General features: G+C 29.1%; 1 protein-coding gene across 1 annotated transcript in view; it reads right to left on the bottom strand.

Moving 5' to 3' along the window:
* The window catches only part of LOC100302376 (uncharacterized), a gene marked incomplete in the record, with an annotated part of 87,772 nt that overhangs the window by 3,389 nt on the left and 64,982 nt on the right, over window positions 1–19,401 (bottom strand). The window contains 3 exon segments of the mRNA NM_001162963.1: window positions 908–943; window positions 4,843–4,857; window positions 18,959–18,964. Coding sequence (NP_001156435.1) covers window positions 908–943; window positions 4,843–4,857; window positions 18,959–18,964 — 57 coding nt within the window.

Below are 19,401 nucleotides of genomic sequence, written 5' to 3'. Positions count from 1 at the left end.
ACTGCGAAAGATTTTTGGACCAGTAACAGACATGCTAAGCGATGAATGGAGAATAAGGAAAAATGATGAGTTAGAAACACTCTTCCATAAACCCAGTATACTTGAAACAATAAAGAACAAAAGATTGGCATGGGTTGGGGCATGCTTGGCGTAGCCAAAACCCACTCATACGCATAGTATTAGAAGAAAACCCTACTGGAAAAAGACCACTGGGAAGACCACGTCTGAGGTGGGAAGACGTAGTTAGAAATGATCTGAAAGAGTTAGGAGGAGGATTAGACTGGAGAATACGGGCAGCGAATAGAGAAAATTGGAGGCAAGGATGTATGTCGGGATGGTCCTAGTTGCCAAATTTACCGAAGAAGAAGAAGAAGTAATCACATATCAAAATAAATAAAATAAAAAAAAAAGTTGAAAAATAATTATGATTCTATATCTATAGCATTGATGTTAAAAGATTTACTCAAAATATATCAAAAATAAACCCAGTTGTATTGAAGAAAAATTAACCTTGTATATCAAATTTAATTTGTCTTGAACAGGCTGTTCAACAACCACAATAAGTGTGAAAGAAGATGTTCCAGATGCAGCACTAAAAAGAATAATGTTTTTACTGAATGGATGTGCTCCAATTGTAATGTTCTGTTGTATTCGGGAAAAATAAAAATGGATTTACATTTTTTCACAATACCCGGAAAAGATAAACCTTTATGTAGCACGGTGAGCACCTAGTTTCCAGTTTCATTATTAATTTTATTTTACTATTTTAACTTTCGTTCAAATACTTAAATCATTAATTGTTTATTAAAAAAAAGGTATCCGTGCCGCAAAGGTATAAACATGATATATCAGCCTTCTGTGCTAAACAGCTTTAATACACAGGTACACAGTGAATAATTATACATACCATTTCCATAAAATTGTCTGTATTTTATTGATAAATCTGTAAAAATTAACTTTTTTCAATAATGTGAAAGTTCCCAATTGTTTTCGTTATAACTAATAACAAATATAAACAACGTAACTCTGTTGGTTAAAATGTTAAATATTTAATAGATTCAACAGTGAACCGATTGTTCTTTGGATAAAAAATGTTCATCTAATTACAATATTTATTTGAAGGATATGTACATGACTTATCTTACTTATGTTTTTGTTTGCCGTACGTACATACTTTTTAAGTAATTGTTTATCAATATCATTGTAGTTAAAACATGGAAAGTGGGTACCTCACTGCTGTACAGTAGTTATCGAGAATGTTGTTGTAATGGATGTGTCAGATTTGAATTCAATGATAAATAATTTCACACGAAAAAAATTTCTGAGCGGAGACCTTGGGTTATCCTAACATACTTGTATAAATAAACAGATAAAATAGTTAAAATATTTGTTTAAAAATCGAAAATATCGCATTGTTTTAAAAAACATAACTTTCCGTTGAACTTTTTTTTTGATAGAGGAAGAAAAACTCGTTTAGAACCATCTATTAAAATTCCAAATGTTAGGTATGAAAATAAAACTTTTATGAATTTTTAACTGAAAAATAATTCAAGAGATTTTACAAATGTCTCATGGACATAATGTAAGATATAGCTCAAAAAGAATCAAAATAATTGGAAAATTTTAGCATGTATGGTAAATAATAATACAATTTTAAGGAGGGCTGGAGTGTGATTAATTTTCAGACGAAAGTAAAACATAGCTCATAACTTCAACCACTATGCCCAATATAATGTTCTGATATTAATTTTGTAAGCAAATTTGAATTCTTCACTAAATTATCTATGCTTATCTATTTTTCTTATTTTTTTTTTTTTTTTTTTACTTAGAAATGTATTAATAAAAATAGTAAAAATAGATCATATTCATAATTCAAACTTAAATACATTGATATATAATAAGAAAAATGTACGAAAGTTAAATTTAGAAGAGAATTCATATCTGCTTTCAAAATTTGAATCGGAACATCCTACTTGTGATTGAAGTCACTGGCAGTATTTTTTGAAAAAAATGATTGTAATTTTATAAAGTAACTAGCTGTATCAACCGACTTCGCCTGTGCAAATAAACACACCTAAAGGCTAAAATGCAGTGTTACGTATATCGGCGTTATGGCGTATCTCGAAAATGGATATAAAATCATAAAGTAAATAAATTTTAACAAATCATTAAAGTAATGTAAAAATTAAATCTAATTTTAATTGAAAATGCAATTTATATAACTCGATTTTGAAATTTATAAAATTTTGCCTCGACAGGCACGTATTTAGTTGTATAATCTTTTTGACTTGTTGTGTGGTGGGCAAATACATTCGCGGCTTCTTAAACAACAGGTTTTGAATTTTGTTAAGTAACAATAAAATTGTAAATAATAGACTACTTGGAGGAGAATTTGGAATAACTTTGTGAAAAAACTCGCTAAATTGTTTTAATGACACGTTAAACAACAGTATTCTTTAAATAAAATTCCCCCTTCCCCTCATCCACCCACCACCCACACACACCCACAAAGATAAAAATCTGGTGAACTGGTGACACTCAGGAAAGTATTTGGTAAAACCACTCTATGATAAAAAATCGTTAAATTATTTAAATGACACACTAAATCATTGTAACCATTGAATACAGTACACACCTTCTCCAAAAGCCTTAGACAAAAAAATTAAAAATCAAGCGACGTGTTGACACTCAGTAAGGTATTTGGAACAACTCTTTGAAAAAAGTTAAATAGCGTCGTCACAAAATGGGAACATAAAATAGGCCTGTTCTTTTATATAATATAATGATATTTGTTGACACGTGCATGCGCGTGGGTAAAATGCCGGACGTACATGCAGACGTACACTGGAACCGAACCTTAAAGAACCGTTTCTGGAACCGGAACCTTTAAAATATTAAGAACCGGAATCTCAACCTTTATTTTAATATACAAAGTACTGGAACCGAACCGGAATTTTCAAATTAAAAAGGTACTTTTTAGGGTAAAAAATAAAATAATTTTATTTATCATATTTATTTTAAAGGTATTACAGTTTTGTGTATAATCTATGTATGATATATTATATTGAGTTTTCTAATATTTCTCATAGGTACTATTAATTAAACCCGCCTTTCGGATAGCTATTTAAAATTATTATATTTTAGGTATACCGAATTATCTGGAATCTATAAATTATTGGTAACCAGAACCTTTATTTTTTTTCATCTTAGAACTAGAACCGAACCGGAATTGTTATTTTATTGTTGGAGAAACGGTACCGGAACCGATACCGATAAATTAAAAAGGTTACTGTCCTTGCGTACATGGTACATATTTGGTCTCTATCATGCCACGAATTACACACACTAATGTTTATTTACTTTCAACACATTCACAACACTCATATAAACTGAAATATAAAATGCCTAGATATTACTCCTTAGAATGGATTACACTCCAGCCCCCTTAACACTTGGTGAAAATGATGAGTTTCTAAAGTTATTCGTCTTTGAATAACAACAAAACTAAATTTATAACAATTATAACAAATATTTATTTTCTGTAGCCAATTGCAACTAATAATCAAATATTTACAAACATTCGTTTTTAGTGAGCTAATAATCAAGTGTGTATCACCTCCTAAAAATTGGACTTAGAATTACACATTCATGGGGTTTCTTATACATCAAATTTAAGACCCATAAGTATGATAGACTTGAGTGTGGGTTAATTACACAAACACACACAGGGTACCTTTTTACAATATACATTATGTATGGCTTGATACATGAAGTATAATATTATTATTCCTCAATCCTCGTGATATAATTAGACTTATAAGGTCGATATAAAAACATGAAATTAAAATTCCGTTTCTTTGAATATTAGATTAATGTTTAAGTCAAATTAAATGTGGCTAAATGTAAAATATAAATATACAACTATTTTAGATTCCGAACGGAGCAATGAATGTTTTGATTTTACAATGATGTATTGATGTATGTTTATTTATTTATATTGTATTTTTATTTTTGTGTCTGTAGTCACCTTTTAGGACAGTAAAAGTGCTTTGATTTTCTTCTACAGTATCTTTTCTGATAAGAAAGCAAATCTAGTTTGTACTTTGGTGATAAAAATTAAAATTTCCCAGTAGTTTTCAATAGCACTAAAATAAAATATATGAAAAACGGAAATTTTTACACAAAATTGACTTTCGACAAGATGCATGAGACGTAATTGACTGAATGTTTATAATATAATTTTCTATACACTATTAACAATTATTTTGAGGTGTTTACAGAAATTTTCAGTTTCCAATGTTTTTAGTTTATTATTCTATTCAGAGACAGATGAAATATAGTAAAAATTCATAGTCACAATTTTTTTTATAAGCATTTAAAGTTCGAACTTTGACAAAATGTATAAAATTCAAAATATAATAATTATTTTATAGTTTAAAATATTTAATGTCATATCATTGAATTCAAATTTAACACCATCCATAGCAGTGACCCAGTTACTTGTAACCTACTTTACAGCAGAGGGACACCCACTTACCCAATTTTTTTTTTTTATTAGTCCAAATTGTAGAATTTAAAGATAATTACTTATAATTTGTATTCTTTATAATAAACGAATCAAAATATTGGATGATTTACTTAGTTATTTTAGTGTTATTTTATTTTAATTTTATATAATATATATTATTAGTTTTTTAATAAATTTAAACGATGGAATTCATATATACTCCAAAGATTATTTAAAGCATATACTTTAAAGAATTTGTACAGTGAAAAATGTCACTCAATGGTTATTTATACATTTTACACAAAATTAAATATAATATACAGCTATATACGTACTCGTCGCTATTCTTTCTAAAAAAAAAAAATAGTAATTATAATAATTTGTGCTTAATATTAGTATATTAATATTAAACTATGGCCCTACCGTATAATTTTAAACACAGAATAATCAAATTATAGTAATGCTTTTAATATTAAAATATTCGTTTATATAGACCGATTTTAAATCGAACGAAAGATATGTTGAAATGTTAATAATAGTAAGATATACTTTAAAATGTTAGTTGATTGATTTGTATAGTTTTAGAACATTGAGTAGTCAAAATTATATAAAAAGTGTATCTGAACAATAATAGTAATAGAAAATTGTCATACCCAATGTTGGGTGACGGTTTGTCAACTAAACGGGTTCATAGCTATAATATTACTCATTGAGTAGGTAAAGAAAAATTTGGGGATGATGATGATATAAATTATGACTTATGAGACACAATTGTTGAAAGTGAAGCTTGGCGGACTAATGACTTTAGTATTAAAATAAATTAATAATAACACGACAATATGACTATGTATAAGTATAATATATAATAACGTACAACTGGACAATTTAACGTGACAGTACACACACACCGTATACGCACTGTACGACGGTGCCTGTGCAAGTGAGTATTACATACTTCAAAAGCCCTATATATATTCATAGTTGAGGTCATCCTTTATCCGTATACAATATAGAAATCGATAATTAAAGTGTGACCAAGCTATATCGTAACTGCATATGTATCTATTAGAAACTGACATTGTACACGCACGTGTGTTTACATGGTTTGAATACTAATATTAATTATATATTTCAATACCCTCCCTCAATTAATAATTTCTTTAATTGTAGTCACTCCTATGGCTGACCGTAGTTTCTCGAATCTTTTCTTTACCAAAGGCTTGGGTAGGATGTCCGCAATCTGGTCCTCTATCCCAATGTATTGTAGTTGAAATTGTCCATCTTCATATTTCTCCCGTATGAAATGGTATCGCACGTCTATGTGTTTTGTCCTCTTATGAAACTCCGGATTCTTAACTAAACGTACAGCTGATTATCAATGTATAATGTTGTTTATCACCTGTTGTTTATAAGCTTATTATCAGCCGCGTAATCCACATGATCCCTTTGACAGCTTCACTGGCCTATATATATTCAGCCTCTTTCGATGATAATGACACGCGATGTTGTCTTAGCGATGTCCATGATATATGCTAAACCCATATCTGAATAGATATTCTGACGTTGAACGTCGTGTCTGAACGTCACCTGCGTAATCTGCATCGCTAAATATTTCTAATAACAATTGTGTATTATTATTAAAATACAAGCCATAATTAAATGTTCGTTTAACATATCGTATAATCCGTTTTATCAAGTTCCAATGAGCTTTAGTTGGTTTTGCTAAATAACGACTAGCAAAGTTTACTGCATATGCTATATCTGGTCTTGTTACCTGTGATAAGATCAGTCAGCTACCTACTGCCTGCCTATAAGGAATATCTTCACTCGATATATTAATACCTTCTTCTTGTTCCATTGTATGTGATTTGTCTATCGGAATTTAAAGTTCCTTGGCGTGCAGCGTATTAAATTTATTAACTATACTATACTTACATAATTTGTCTGATGTACAAATAATGACCCATTTTCCATTATGTTTACCTGCATACCTAGAAAATATTTTATATTTCCCATTTTAATCTCAAACTCCTTTTCCAAGTTCGTTAAAAGTTGCTCTATTATATTTTCATTATCTGCCACGATTACCATCGTCAACAAATATTGCAAGAATAATTTGGCTGTTATCAGCTTTCAATACGCATGCATCCGCTTCAGTATATTGTAAAGCAAATGCATTTAAAAAGTTCTTAAAGCGTATATTCCAACATCTTGGACTTTGTTTTAAGCCATACAAACTTCGCTGAAGCTTACATACTTTATTCGATCCATATTCGTAACCTGGTGGTTGTACCATGTATATTTCTTCCTGTAGTTCTCTGTACAGAAAAGCTGTCTTTATGTCGAATTGTCGTAATATTAATTTTTCCACAGCTGCTACTGCGAATATCGCCCTTATTGATTCGTATCTGGCGAAAATGTTTCACTGTTATCTATACCGTACTTCTGTGAACAACCTTGATGAACAATCTGGCCTTAAATTTATCGATATTACCGTCAGTTTTATTTTTGGTTTTGAATACCCATGCATTACGTAATGCAACCTTGCCCTGAGGCAAATTAACTAGTAACCAGGTGTTGTTTTCGTGTAATGACGTTATTTCATCGTGCAAAGCGTTCTCCCATTCGTTTTTATGTGGGCCAGCAATCGCTTCGTCATGATTCAGTGGCTGGTCGCAATTAGCGATGAATGATGACACATTATACCTGATCGGCTTCTCAAGTGTATTCCTGTCACATAGAACTATAACATTTCTGTTATCGATTGTTGTTTGTTCATCCTTCTGGTGAAGGCCTGCTGAAATCATCTGAGTCTCTGTAAACTCTAATGTGTCTGAAATTATATTTTCATATTTATTACATTTGTCTTCGAATATAATGTCTCTGCACACGATAACCCTTCTTGCTATTCGAATAGCCAACAAATATTCCTTTTTCACTTTTTGGATCCCATTTCTGACGTTTTTGATTTGGTATGTGTGTATATACCGTAGTACCAAAAACTTGTAAATGTTTAATATCAGGCAAGACTGTATAATATAACTCGTAAGGTGGCTTACCATCCTGTGAACTCGTTCCGGTTGGATTAAGTGTATAAACTGCAGTGTTCACAGCTTCTGCCCATGATGACACATCAAGATTTTTTGCACTAATCATTGTCCTGGCAGATTTTACTATTGTTCTGTTATTATGCTCGACTTTCCCGTTCTGTTCCGGCATATATGCTACCGTAGTTTTGTGTCGTATGCCATATTTCTATAGAATACCTGTAATATCCTTGTTTCTAATTCTAACCCGTTATCCGTCGTTAATATTTTGACCTTATAGATCCTATTTCTGTTTTAACACTTTTTATAAATGTTTCCATAATATTTTTACTTCGTATTTATTTTTAATAAAATATACGGTTCTATAACGTGAGTAGTCATCTCTAAACAGAAGAAAATATTTTGACATTCCGATAGAATTCCTCTGTATCGGTCCACATAAATATTCATGTATTAAATACCAACGTTAAAATATTCCGTCTCACTTTTACTGAATGATTGACGGTGTTGTTTCCCGATTATGCAGTCGCTGCATACAAATTGATCATCCTTGGCTGAATAATCAATATTCTGTTTTGACAAACAATTCCTCACGTATTGAATATTCTGGTGAGCTAAACGCTTGTGCCATACTTCTAATCGTTTTTCAACTGCAATGTTCGCATAACATTCAGCTTTCGACGGCACTTCGACTTTGATCTGTAATTCAAACAATCTTCCGCTGCGCTTACCTGCACATACGGGTTCTCCATTTTTTGTAAATCCACACGTTTTATTGTCCGACGTTAACTCTAAGCCTCTGTCTGATGCTGACCCGCACGAGAATAAATAAAATTTTAATCCCGACACGTGCAATACATTTGCCAAGTAATTTTTATTCCAATTACCATTCACGTATGATAACATATTAATATTACCTTTTCCTGTTGCATACAGATTAATTGTTCCGACACCTATTGTTACCTGTTGTATGCATTTCAATGGTTCATAACTTATAAACCATTCTATGTTCTCGCTCATATGATCCGACGCTCCTGAGTCTAATACCCATGTATCTGTTGTAGTATTATTTATCCTTGAATTGCTTACAAATGCATTTAAATTTGTATATGTAGTACCGGATTTGCTACCGTTCATACTACGTAGGTAATTCCTACATTCTCATTTATAATGTCCAAGTTTACCACAGTAATAACATTTAATATTATTTTTATTAGTAAACTTTTTTTTTACCTTTACCATAACTGCCGTTTCTTCCATTAGATCTGTTTTGAAATTTGACTGGAAATGCACTCGATTTCTCTTGTTCACCAACTTCACCTTTAATATGGAGCATCCGTAATTATTCGATGAACAAACGACTAGTTAAATTATTTACTGTTTTACTTCTCGCTGGGATAGAATCCCATGCGCTGTAAAAATGATTATATTCATTTGGTAACGTCATAAAAATTTTTGTCATAACCATGTTGTCCGAAACAGGTTCACCCGCTACAATCAGTTTCCTTCCTCAATTGACCAATTTAGAAATATGCTTCGAAATGTTATCTGTCAGTTCCCTTGAATAACTGAACAATTTCTGTTGAAGCAAATGTATACTTGCCTCAGACTTCTGCTCGTAAATACTCAGAAATTTCTCCCACATTTCAAATGCAGACTCACAGTTAATGAAATATTGTAGTGGACCTTCGTCCAATGAGGTAACTCATGACTTTCGACATTTACCGTCCGCTTTTAGCCAAGCATTTGTTTGCTTTTGCCAACGTTATTTGGCATCCTCGTTCGTCTCTGTTTCCAAAGACTTTTTGATAGGTAATCCTGGTTTAGTTCATTTGCCTGAAACTATACCACCTACTTCCAAGGCATTAAGTAGGACCTTCGTCTGGAACTTCCATAACGGCCAGTTTTGCGCACATAATTTTTGTATCTTCACCGAGTCTTCCATGACTGATGTCTTCCGTATACTTGACCTGTATAACAATTTACCAACAACATTTACCTATGTAAAATGTTCCGCCGTTTTCCAAAATCCAGGGTATCTCCGACTGGTTGTATTTTTCTGCGTTAATACAGATATAAAAATACTTCGATCACGAATCCACTAGACTGTGTGTCTGAGCCCGTAACCTGTTGAAAGTGAAGCTTGACGGACTAATGACTTTAGTATTAATATAAATTAATAATAACACGACAATATGATTATGAATAAGTATAATATATAATAACGTACAACTGGACAATTTAACGTGACAGTACACACACACACACCGTATACGCACTGTACGACGGTGCTTGTGCAAGTGAGTATTACATACTTCAAAAGCCCTATATATGGTCATCCTTGAGGTCATCCTTTATCCATATACAATATACAAATCGATAGTAAAAGTGTGGCCCAGCTATATCGTAACTGCATATGTATCTATTAGAAACTGACATTGTACACGCACGTGTGTTTACATGGTTCGAATACTAATATCAATTGTATATTTCAACACAATTTATCACATTAACTGAATTAAACAATTGATCAAATTAAAAAATAAATAAAACAATAATACAAAATGCACGTACCTATAAAATCTAGAAATAAAATAATAAACAATTAATATTTTACCTTATGATTTACAATCTAAGATTTACAGTGATACTTTAATTTATAACTGTCCTACAAAATATATTATAACCAAGAATTTCACAAGATTTACTAATGAGGGTCCCACTATAATGTATGTTGTTATCACTATGTTAGGTTGGTTTTAGTTTTTCAGATTCATAATAAGAATAAATTGTGTTCCAATTTATTTTATAAGCATCCATCGTAAATTCTAATTGTATACACTAGAAGTATTGGATTAAATACCCCCCGAGTTGTGTATCATATAGGCATCTATATTGGTTTTAGTAAAATGTTGTATATTATAATAACTCTGGATTTAATGGACATGTTTAAAGGTAAATAAGTATTTGTTGTAGTTGGTGTCTTCAATTTTTGAGTGTTCTACATTTGAGGTGAATGTGTAGTGTGCTCACTGCTCATCTAAGCTGGCATTTCAAGGTTATAGCCCAAGTTATTTTACTTTGTATAGGTTTGTTCTTGAGTTATTTTTGAGGATATTCTCTTGGACGTACGGTAAAAGAAAAGAAGTTTCATTTAATTTCAAGCCCCGTTCCGTGTACCAAAGTAAAGTAAATGTAAGTTGATTGATGTTTATAGTTTAAAGAACCTTGAATAGTCGATATTAAATATAGAAGGTGCATAGGTCTACACAATGGGCGACGTTCTGTCAACTAAACAAATTCATAGCAATAATAGTACTCGTTTAATAAGTAAACCTTTGAGGATGATGATGATGATCAAAATACAAGTTATAACTTAGGTATGACTTATGAGATACAAATTACATAAATTGAATTAAACAAATTAAGAAAATTAAAAATAAACAAATAAATAATATGATATATACATACCCTTTATTTCTAAAAATAGAACAATAAACATAGTATTTAATAAATTAAATTATCCCTTATGATTCACAACTTAAAAACTATAGGGGTAACGTAATAAATATGAAGAGAATTCATTAATTTAACCGTGCAAATCCAATATCGTAATATGATTTCCAAATATTTAAAAAACAATGTAAAAAAAAAATAAAAATATTGCTTTTGTAAATTTACCAAGAAACTTACAAACAAAAATAATATTTTTATTTCCTATATATTTCTTTGAATGTTAGATGGTTGGCATATCACTAAAGATCTATCCAATCAGAATAAAAAGGCCGACGTAGTAACGACGGTACCGTTAAAGTAGGTGATGGGTATTGTGTATTGGCACGCAGTTTTATTTATTCAGCAGAGTTGCACAACGTTTTATAAGATGTATAGTTTATAACATTACTATAGGGAGGGTAATTAAAATATAGTCATGTTAGGTATCAACGAGTAGGACGTCAATATCGATTGATATTAGATTAGGATCTAATATAAAATTGTATAAATAAATAAAAAACAACTTACCTAAATTGTTTTCTATAAATAAAATAACCATTGGTAATTTATTAGTATAGTTATAAAATAATTATAATTTAATGTGATAAAAGTGGTGAATCTAGTAATTTGTTTGATAAGCTCTTGATAGTTTTACAAAATGGGGTCCAAATTTGAAATAATATGATATTCGTATAAATAGAAAACAAATTTAAATTTGATTTTAATTTGTGTAATAATTCATTTTTTTTTAATAAATTATCTAGGAATAATCATAATATTATTCCTAAATAATTAAAGAATATATTATATTCTTTATTTTTTTAAAATATACGACTATCATAATAATAGCTCATACAAAAAAAATATAATATTTTTAGTGTCCGTACACTATGTTCAAATGCATTCCAACAAATATAAAGAATTCAAACATATTTTAGGAACATACAAGTTTAAAAGAACCATTTTAATTAGGTTAGATTAGGTGAGCAAAATATATTTGCACGTCCTATCAAACCACACAATAAATATCAGAATCGCAGACATACATCGTATGTAGCTGACCTAAGAACTATAGCCTAACCAGTGTCATGCCGCAATCACTCTGAACATTGCATCATTGATCGCCTCACAGACTGCAAGACAAGTTTCGCTGGGAAGACTTCCTTCTTAGTCAATTAAGTCTGCCCTGAAGGGTTTTACTATACGATGTCGATAAGAAGAGTAAAACGTAAGTCCCCATAAGGAAATATAAAAAATTGTCTGTACACATTTTAAAAAAAAAAATAATAAGTTAATAAATACATAGGAACTAGTAATTTTTTTTTTTTTGAGCATATGTTTAAATTATAATTTTTTTTTTAAATTGGAATATATAATTTTTAGATTGTGAGTGAAACGATGAATGTATTGATTTTACAATGATGTGTGGATTTTTTTTTTTTTAATTTTTTTTTTGTGTCTGTCATCACGTTATAGGACAGTAAAAATTCTTAGATTTTCTTCATAGTATCTTTTCTGATAGGAAAGTGAATCTAGTTGGTACATTGGGGGGTCAAAAGTAAAAATATCACAGTAGTTTTTAAAAGTGCCGTGAAAAACAAAAGAACCATTTTAATAAGGTTAGATTAGGTGAGCAAAATATATTTGCACATATCAAACCATACTATAAACGATATCGGAATCACAAGTAGGTATGTAGCTGACCTGAGAACAATAGATAAATTCGGGAAAATTCACAGTCACCTATCTTTTATAGCTTTTATAACGTCTTATTTCTAAAGAGTGTTACAGATTTCAAAATTGTATTTTATATAATTTCCAATTCATGAAAAAACTATATAAAAAAAAAATAAAAATATTGCTTTTGTGAATTTACCAAGAAACTTTCAAACAAAAATGAATTATAAGTCATTAAAAAAAATAATCAAAAATGTTTTCTTACCGGCAGCTGGAAAATAGATTATAAAAATATTAATTAATATTATTATTTATGTATTTAAAATATTTAATCTAAGAATCAAGTACAGCCATATATATTAACAATATTTATGCGTTTTTTGTTTTTAAACATTTTATTCAATATTCGACTGTATATGACATTGTTTTTTTCAGGATTGTCTAAGTTTTCGAGAGCACTAAGTGAGTCAGTAAGATGATCGAGCATTTATTCTCTGCGGATAATCTTATTCTGTGGCTTTCAATAAAGCTAGATGCCTATTCAGCTGTATAAATTGAGTTGTGTTTTAAGATGCGATGTGCTGTTTGACTGTTCGACTGGATGATTATTGCGATTGCAAGTCCTACCGTATTTATTGATGCATCCACATAATATGTTTCCCAATGTGTTGGTAGGCTAAATAAGTTTGATTTTTTTTTTTTTTTTTTGATGAACAAAGGTTGAATTAGATAGATTGGTTAGGTGTAAGCTTGTATGAACGTAGAGATCCCTTTGATTGCGTTTTCTCTCATTTTTGTAAAAATTTTGTATCCTTTAGGGCCATAGGGACTTACCTTATTATAGCTCTTTAAATTTCATTGGTAGATTAATAATTTCTAATGTTATTCGAACATCATATTTTAATTTGATATAAAAAAAAAATGTATCGTTAGAAAATTGATAACTTTATAAGATTATATACCATAAAACAGGTATCTCATACAAAATAAAAATGATTACAATAAATTCAGTCCAAAAAACAAAGATAGCAACAAAATAACTACATAAGCCAACCTTATTTGGAACAAGTTAGTTCTAAACACTGACTAAGAAATTAACATAGTAGAATATTCTTCAAAACAATAATAAAATAAACAAAATATAATATTTTCTTATTAATATTATATTGTACATAAATAATTGATATTTTTTGGATTTCTAGGATTGGTCCGCATATAATGGTAAGTTAATGGCACTCGTTTATTTTAAAAACTTTACCAGCTTAAAAGATTTTCTATTTAAGATCAAAATATACATATAGCCGGAAGAGCTACCAACATTATACAATCATTAGAGATGACTTTGAAAACCATGGTACTAGGTGGGCAACACTGACAGAAAGATGCACAAATTAAATTTGGCACAATCATAAGGAATAGCTATGTTTCACTTCGAAACTATTTCCAATGAGTCTACAATCAAATAACATAAATCAACCGATTCAGTAATTCCGCAGTTGAACATCAAATTTCAGGATCATATTTCAAAGTCAGGCGAAACGTTGACTATACATGTAATCACCACAACACTGGGTTTAAGTAAATTAACTGAATTGGGAATGGATGCACCAAAACTAGTATAGCGTCAAAAGAGTAGTTGATACGATATCTATGACAATAAACATGCTATAAATATCAAATAATATGTTACATTTTAGAAGCTATCGAGTCGGAGATGTTCAAATTCTTTTTGCAATTTAGTGGGTATAAAAACAAATATATTCGGTGAAAAAAATGAAATATAAAGTAGTACATGGTTTCTCTAAACTTAGTGCTTTAATTAATATCAAAATTGCATTTCTAATTTTTTTTTATACCTATCCATTTAAAAATAATTTTCAATGAACTCCAACAAAACCACAAACATTTCAACGACCGATTCCAAAGAAATATTATTATTATTAAACTATTAAATATTAAAAATTATTAAATAATACGTACTGCCTGTATTTTTCACTGCAAATGATAATTTTTAATTGATTAGGATAGTGTTCAATATAGATTACACTATGATTAAGGATTAATATACATTTTGTTGGGGAAAAAAATGCATCATAATTTTATAAAATGTTACTCCAATCTTTAATAATTTATTTATTTATTAATGGTATCTATAGTAAAGCAAACAAAATAAATAAATATGTTATTTCTAAAAAAGTCAAAACGATATGTAGACATGACAAATTAAATTTAAGGGGCTTGCGGACAAGAACGAATAGTATAGGCACCATTATAATTACATGATAGTAAGATAAAATTATTCTGAAAGAATAAATAACAACTAGTTATATGGAATTATGAAAATGTATTTTCTTTAGAAAAAATATTCACATAAGTTATACGTTTGTTATATGAGGTCTAAGGAAAAAATTTGAAGCTGCAAACGCCATACGTCATTCGTTAGCAGTGTTATATACAACAAATTCAAATATTCAATAACAATTTTTGAATACACATCCCTTCAATACATGATATATTAAGTTAACAAAAATATTTAATTTGTATTCTGGCCATTTCACGAGAAGGGATAGTAAAAATATGACAATAAAAATAAACATCAAATATAGGTACTTACCAAACATCGCTACAAAAATATATATTATAATACAATATTAGAAAATTAAGTACAAAATTAAATTCTTATTTTCTCTTCAGAAATTTAAAAAGTATGAATTCTGATGTTATCAATATTGACTTCCGTACCTATATCATATTATGTATAATGTAGTATAGTTATATGTGCATATTAATTAAGAATAGATATTTAAACAAATATATATACTTATTATTTTGTGTGCTTCACATTTGAAAGGTATTCGATTTATAATTCACAGAACCGTCAGAAACCACCTAATGTTCTATTCTTTTAGGGAAATATTCATTTTGAATGTGATATTTTTAAAACAGTATCTTATGAATTAAGAATTAACAAACGACATGTATTTTAATGTTTTTGATCTTCAATGTCTAATTTATCCACAAATGGACCAAGGATTTCTGGTGAACCACACATCTCTGTTGTGTTCGAGGCATTTCGTCCCCGATGTCGTCTACCCTGTGGGAAACGCGCGGGGCCGCCGTCTGTGGCCCGCAGCAGTGCCGTCTTTGGTGAGTGTATAAATTCTATTATATTCAAAACAGTACACCATGACTCTATACTAATACTGTTGTGTACTCTCATGAGTTAAATGTACCTACTGTGTATATTAGCAACCTAACTTAATTTAATATCTTAACTCGATGACAATCATCGATTTTGTTTACGTTTATTCCATGGTATGTTAATTAACAATGACATTCAAGCTAATGGATGAAATAATAAATATTACACCTGATATTATAATCTTGAAATCTTAAACAGAATAAAATAAATAATAAAAAAATGTACGTACCAATAATCTCTACATAAAATTATAATAATAATCATTAGGTATATAAAACTTAATTAAACAAATCAATAGTAGAATATATAATCTAAAAATGAATAGCATATTTTAAATGAATACAAAATAAGGGACCACGTTCTTCTTTTCACAATTGGAAATTAAATAATAAAAAATGTGGGCAAATGGGTGTCGCTCTGCTGTACAATAGGTCACAAGTGGGTCAATATAATGGATGGTGTTAAATTCGAATTCAATGATATACTAGTATTGTATAAGAAAAACGATTCTGAGCGAAAACGGTCAGTCAGCCTATGATATATTAAACGGAATTTCCTGAATTTATTGCGACTAAAGTAAACTATTTACCAATTTACGTGGAACCATTTTTTAAACTTGTTAATCCTTAGGTATACAAGTAATCATTGTTTAACTACAAAATATATATTTTTTTAATTTCTAATTTTAAATGCTCATATAAAAAAAAATTGTGACAATGTTTTTTTTAATATTTTTAATTATCATTGTAACAATATATTAGTAGCCTTGTATTAAATTTTCAAGCTTTTGACCATACGAATAAAATAAAATTGACGTTGACAGAAAAATATTGGTAACTGACTATGTCCTAAAACACCTTAAACCGACATTTGGTATTCGATAACTTTTTGAATTCTGAACAATATGACGTTCTTCTTAACTACAATATTTTAAGTTATAGGTCTATCTGGGCAACGATATTAATTTCCAATACTTAAACCCAATTATAGGAAACGGCTTGTAAACTAAACAAGGTAATAGCTGTAATAAACTCAGTGAGTAAGTAAACATTTGAGGACGATGATAATCATATACGTAATATGAGTTATGAGTTATGAGTTAGGAGTAATGAGACACAAATCACATAAATTTAAATAAACAAATTAAATAAATAAAAAAAATAATATAAAATGTACATACTATTGATAACTATAAATAAAATAATAAACATACTATTCATTAAATAATAATACACCTTATAATTCACAATCTAAGAACTACCTAAATCGATACTTTAATAAATTAAAGTCTAACCAAATATATTAAAATCAAAATTATCACAACTATTTACTAATGAGAGTTCCACTAAACCAAATGTTGTTATAACTAAGTTAAATTTGATTTGGTTTAATTTCAACTGAATAGTAACTTACAAAATAAGAAAAAAATTATATTGGCTATAAATAGCTCAAAAAGAGTTATTGTCTTGATAATAATCTTAGCTTTAAATTTTATAAGAGGTTATTTCACTCTAGTTTTTAAACTAACGGAGATAAAACTTGCTATGTAACACATTTGTAAAACGGAAAAAACAAATGTCACTTGTAACGACTCCTTAATTATTCAGTTGTATTCAAAACTGAAATATACTATTAGTCTATATAGTAACAACTATACATTTTCAACCTGACCTGAGAACTATATGTAAATTCGGCATAATCCACACTCTCCTATCATTTATAGCTTTTATAACGTCTAATTTTTAAGAAATGTTACACATTTGAAAATTGTATAAAATATGATTTCAAATTGAATAATAACAATGTAAAAAAAAAAAATAAAAATATAGCTTTTGCGAATTTACCAAGAAACCTTCAATCAAAATAAATTATATGTCATTAAAAAAAAATAATCAAAAATATTTCTTACCGGCACCTGGAAAATAAATTTTAAAATATTAATTAATATTATTATTTAGGTATTTAAAAATATTTAATCTAAGAATCAAGTACAGCCAAATATTAACAATATTTATGCGTTTTTTGTTTTTAAACATTTTATTCAATATTCGACTGTATATGACATTGTTTTTTTCAGGATTGTCTAAGTTTTCGAGAGCACTAAGTGAGTCAGTAAGATGATTGAGCATTTATTCTCTGCGGATAATCTTATTCTGTGGCTTTCAATAAAGCTAGATGCCTATTCAGCTGTATAAATTGAGTTGTGTTTTAAGATGCGATGTGCTGTTTGACTGTTCGACTGGATGATTATTGCGATTGCAAGTCCTACCGTATTTATTGATGCATCTACATATGTTTCCCAATGTGTTGGGAGGCTGAAGGAGTTTGATTTTTTTTTTTTTTTTAAGGACGAAAGGTTGAAATGGATAGATTGGTTATGTGTAACCTTGTATGAACGTAGAGATCCCTTTGATTCCGTTTTCTCTCATTTTTGTAAAAATTGTGTATCCTTTAGAGCCATAGGTACTTACCATCGTCGTTAAAAGTTCACGGACACATAACCGGTGAAATGTGCCCGTTAATAAAATCTGTTATTAGCTGATTAGCGTTATCTGACACTTAACCAGATATTTTAAGAAAAGCTTTAAGTGAATTTTCTCTTTAGCGAGTTTTATAGTCCTTTAAATGTCATTGGTAGATTATTAATTTCTATTGGTATTCAAATATCATATTACAATATGATATAAAAAGAAAAATTTATCGTTAGAAAATGGAAAACTATATAAGATTAGAGACCATAAAACAAGTATCTCATACTAAATAAAAATGATTACAATAAACACGGTGCAAAAAACAAAGATAGCAACAAAAAAAACTACATAAGCCTATTGGAACAAGTTAGTTAATCACACTATTTCATAATTTATAGCTTTTATAACTTCTAATTTCTAAAATATATCCGATTTGAAAATAAAAAACAATTTAAACAATGAAAATTATTGGTTGTGTAAATATACTGAGAAACATTCAAACAAAAATACATTTTATAGGTCAATAAAATAAAAAAAAATAATAATAAATAATTCATACTGTAGCCTGTAAAAAAATATAAAATATAAATTAATTAACCTTCTTATTTATGTATCTAAATATAATTAATTCAAGTTCGTAGGAAAAACAAGTATTGTCAAATATTAAAATCATTGTTGATAACGACTTATTTTAAATTTAATAATCAATAGTAAAAATTAATCATCCCATGATAACAAGGTGATAAATAATTTTAATATCTATTTTTATACTAAAATATATTATAGTAGGTAAAAGCGGTAAATGTAAGTTGCGTCCCAAAAAAAAGGTTCCGATAACAATATACGTAAGTTGCGGCCCGGTATTTCTCAGGTACATACGTAAGTTGCGGCCTGTGTTTCTGTCATGTATACGTTAATTGCATCCGACGGAAAATCCGTAAAACTAACATTTATAATATTTTTATCGATGATCATTATCGGTATTATTATCAAGAGTATATC

The sequence above is a fragment of the Acyrthosiphon pisum genome, chromosome A1, assembly GCF_005508785.2.
Source record: "Acyrthosiphon pisum isolate AL4f chromosome A1, pea_aphid_22Mar2018_4r6ur, whole genome shotgun sequence".
In the NCBI taxonomy this organism is placed as follows: Eukaryota; Metazoa; Arthropoda; class Insecta; order Hemiptera; family Aphididae; genus Acyrthosiphon; species Acyrthosiphon pisum.
Note: the sequence above shows the minus strand (reverse complement) of the source record. Positions and strands in the feature narration are given on the sequence as shown.